We start from the raw sequence: 4,259 nt of genomic DNA, 5'->3' as shown, positions 1-4,259 counted from the left end.
ATGTACCTGATCAGTACAAGTGATACTCCTGAGACGGTGTTATATTTACATGTTAAACTTTATGAATATTTCATATTCATGTTATGCATTTGAGACTATCATGTTAGGCAAAATGTTAAAAAAATAAATGTTATGAAGGAAAGCACTTGAAAGTTGAGGTAAAGGTATTCTTCCTCTAAGAAAAAGTTTCTTTATGTTGATTTTCTTTTGTTAAAAATATCCAAGCATGATATAGTTTTCTTCTTTTGATTTTAAGTTTATTTGAATTCCATTCATACCTATTGAGTTTATGACTCACCTCGTTGTGGGAACCTTTTCAGGAGATTAGGAAAGGATAGATGACAGACCAACCACCACGCACTTACCGTCGTAGGATGACGGGCGGCAGTTCTTTTGAGTTTGTATTCTCTCTGGAGTTTGAGCTTGATGAGGATGAGCTACTACGGTATAGAGGCAGAATTTGCATCCCAGATGTTGGAGATTTGAGGAAGGACATTCTTCAAGAAGCTCACTATTCAAGTTATACCATTCACCCAGGTAGTAACAAGATGTACCAAGATTTGAAGGAATACTTTTGGTGGCCAGGGATGAAGAGAAGTGTAGCAGAAATTGTGGCTAAGTGTACAGTTTGCCAGATGGTTAAGGTAGAACATCAAAAGCCATGAGGTTTATTGCAGCCTTTACCTATACCGGAATAGAAGTGGGAAGACATAGCCATGGATTTTGTAGTTGGTTTACCCAGGTCCAGAACTGGTCATGATGCTATATGAGTGATCATTGATAGGTTGACCAAGTCAGCACACTTTTTACCTATCAAGCAATCTGATGCTGCTGAGAATTTGGTAAATGTTTATGTTAATAAGATTGTTAGACTTCATGGTGTACCAAGATCGATAGTATCAGATAGAGATGGGAGATTTACCTCTAGGTTGTGGAGGAAGGTTCAAGAGGCAATGGGCACTAGACTTACTTTTAGTACAGCCTTTCACCCTCAAACAGATGGTCAATCAGAGAGGACTATTCAGACTTTGAAGGATTTACTCAGATTATGTGTACTTGATTTTGGTGGCAAATGGGAGAAACACATCCCACTGATTGAATTTGCTTATAAAAATAGCTTCCAAGCAAGTATAGGTATGACACCTTATGAAGCTTTGTATGGAAGGAGGTGTCGAACTCCTTTATGTTGGGCTGAGACAGGAGAAAGAAAGATCATTGGAGCTGATTTAGTAGATGATGCTACTGAAAAGATAAGGTTGATTCATGAAGGCTGTGCAACATAGACAGAAGAAGTACTATTATGCCAAATATATATCTGTTGAGTTTGATGTTGGAGAGTTTGTATTCCTCAAGATTAGTCCTATGAAAGGTGTGAAGAGATTTGGCAAAGTTGAAAAACTGAGTCCAAGGTATGTTAGCTCTTTTGAGATATCAGAGAGAGTTGGCAGTGTGGCTTATAGATTGATTTTGTCATCTCACATGAGTGGAGTACATAATGTATTCCACATCTCTTCTTTGAGGAAATACATTGCAGATGAAGCTCAGAAGATAAGTACTGAAGTAATAGATATCCAACCAGATCTGACATTTGTAGAAGAACCTGAGAAGATCATATATTATGATGTTAAGCAGCTTCGTAGTAGAGAGATTCCTTATGTCAAAGTTATGTGGAAGCATGAAATTGAGAAAGATACTACTTGGGAGAAGGAATCAGAGATGAGGGAGAGCTACCCTCACCTTTTTTACTAAGGTATGATCTCTTAAGCTTGTCATGAATTTCAAGGATGAAATTTTTATAAGGGATGGAGAATTATAAAACCCGAAAATGCTATTTTAGACATCGCACGCTTTTCAAAGCACCGCAACGAGTTTTAAGTGAAAAATTTGAGGTTGTCGGATTTCGACGAGAATAATTTTAGAAAATAGAGCGCAAAATTCTGATCATTTTGATGTATATAACCCATTTTGGATTTTGAGTATTTTGAGAGTTAAAATTTCCAGAAAGTTCTAAATGACATTTTTACCCTTAATGCTTTTTTAATAGAGAGGGTGTTTAAGTGAGGGCTTTGAGGTCATTGTGCTTACATTATGAGAACCCCACCCTTATTAGGGGACCAAAATATTTCGGTCCCCATTTGTTTCTTGCGATCAAACCAAGCGGAGAAGAGGGAGAGGGAGCGGGTAGGAGCGGTGACGGGAGCTTCGGGCGGCGGGTTTTCGGCGGCCGGTCGTGGAAAAAAACGTAGGGAAATCCAAGGGAAGATTAAGGTATGTGTTTTGTTTGAGTTTTCTCCTTCTTCCCTTGAGTTTTCTCTAATAAATGAAAACTAGGGTTTAGAGAAAACTTGAAATTTCTTTGAGAAAAGTTTAGGGAATGATTAAAGGATGTTTCTAAACCTTAATGCGAGTTGATTTCTTGAAAATATGAATTTTTGGAAATTAGGGTTTTGCTCAAAAATTGTTTCCTTGGAAATGTCTTCACAAAAGAGGTTTTTATTAACATAAGAAAGCTTCTTATGGAAAAATATTGAATGAATGACGAAAATTTTGAGTTTAGGAATTTAGGATTTTTCTCTAATTAAGGAACTTTTTATCTCTATGGTTTTCATTGGTTGTTGGGAGGATTTTAGAGGCAAATACATGGGTTTTTCTTGAAAAACTATATTTTCTAATTTTTTATTTTATTAATTCCAAAAATTGATTTTATTTTAATTATGTTTTGAGGGTAGGGAAAAGTGTTGCATGCTTAAAACCTAAGGAATTAGACTAAACCATAATTGAGAGAGAATGTGTTCGAGATATCATGATTTGGTGTGGAGGGCTTGAATTGGAACATAAACAAGACATTAGAAGAACCCTTTTATTACTTTAGAATTAGGGTTTAGGATATTATATAGGGATTAGTCACCTATGTTTTTCATTGTATGTCTCTTTTAAATATAAATCGTGTGGAGGGAAAGAGTTTGATCGGACAAAGAAAGAGGTGCACGGATTGAGGTAGGTGGAATGGATGTTCTTATAAATTTTAGACAAATTTTCTTTCATTGCAAATTACATTGAAATGACAAATTCTTTTATGCTCATTATGAAACTCTTATGGCTCATGTTCCCTTGTAAGTTTATGGACACTTGAAGCAAATGCAAATTTTTATCTTTATGCAAATGTACAATTCATGAATGGATCCCATGCTCATTTATCTACTCTTACTATATATGTCTTTCCTCTTTACATGCAAAAGCACACATAAGCATATCAAGCATGCATATCTCTAAGGAAACATACACTTGGTTAGTTTATGAATGGTTTACATAAAGCATCTCTTATGGTTATATAAGCAATAAGTGTATGTGCATGTTGACGCGGGAGTATCACATAGTAAAGGAGGCTTTTATGATCCATGGTAAAGGAGGCTCTTATGAGCCATGGTAAAGGATGGTTCCTATGAACCAATGGTAAAGGAAATGACCAAATTTTATGTACCTGATCAGTACAAGTGATACTCCTGAGACGGGTGTTATATTTACATGTTAAACTGTTATGAATTATTTCATAATTCATGTTATGCATTTGAGACTATCATGTTAGGCAAAATGTTAAAGAAAAAATAGAAATGTTATGAAGGAAAAAGCACTTGAAAGTTGAGGTAAAGGTATGCATTTCCTCTAAGAAAAAGTTTCTTTATGTTGATGTTTCTTTTGTTAAAATATCCAAGCATGATAATATAGTTTTCTTCTTTGATTTTAAGTTTATTTGAATTCCATTCATACCTATTGAGTTTATGACTCACCCTCGTTGTGGGAACACTTTTCAGGAGGATTTAGGAAAGGATAGATGACAGACCAACCACCGCGCACTTACCGTCGTAGGGAGATGACGGGCGGCAGGTTCTTTTGAGTTTTGTTATTTTTATTGATAGATGGTTGTTTGTAGATTTTTGAGAGAGTATTTATTTTGGATCCTCTCTTATGAAAAAACTCTCTATGTATATGATTCTTTTGAAGAAGAATGAGAAATGAAAATTTTTATTTGGATTTGCTTTAAAGTGGTCTTTCATTTTTATAGTAAAGATGTTAATTTTTTTGGATGATTTAATGTTATGCTATGGTAACTTGTCTCTTTTCCCGTCCGACCTTTGTTCCCGCCTCGCACTTGCGAGCTAACCGGGCCGGGTCGTGACACTGATAATTCTGATAGGTCTAAGGTATAAGAAGAAGAAGTTGTATAAATTATCTGAGTAGAATCTGCAAATCTGAAGAAA

The 4,259-nt window shown here is 35.5% G+C and overlaps 1 protein-coding gene across 1 annotated transcript; it reads left to right on the top strand.

Moving 5' to 3' along the window:
- The first annotated feature begins 1,263 nt into the window (after positions 1–1,263).
- On the top strand, positions 1,264–1,749 carry LOC110093151. The gene has a single exon (XM_020817950.2). The coding sequence runs from the start codon at positions 1,264–1,266 to the stop codon at positions 1,747–1,749; it is 486 nt and encodes a 161-aa protein (XP_020673609.2).
- The last annotated feature ends 2,510 nt before the right edge of the window (positions 1,750–4,259 follow it).

Source organism: Dendrobium catenatum, unplaced genomic scaffold (genome assembly GCF_001605985.2).
Source record: "Dendrobium catenatum unplaced genomic scaffold, ASM160598v2 fragScaff_scaffold_1061, whole genome shotgun sequence".
NCBI classification, from domain to species: Eukaryota; Viridiplantae; Streptophyta; class Magnoliopsida; order Asparagales; family Orchidaceae; genus Dendrobium; species Dendrobium catenatum.
This window is presented reverse-complemented; position numbering and strand designations above follow the sequence as displayed.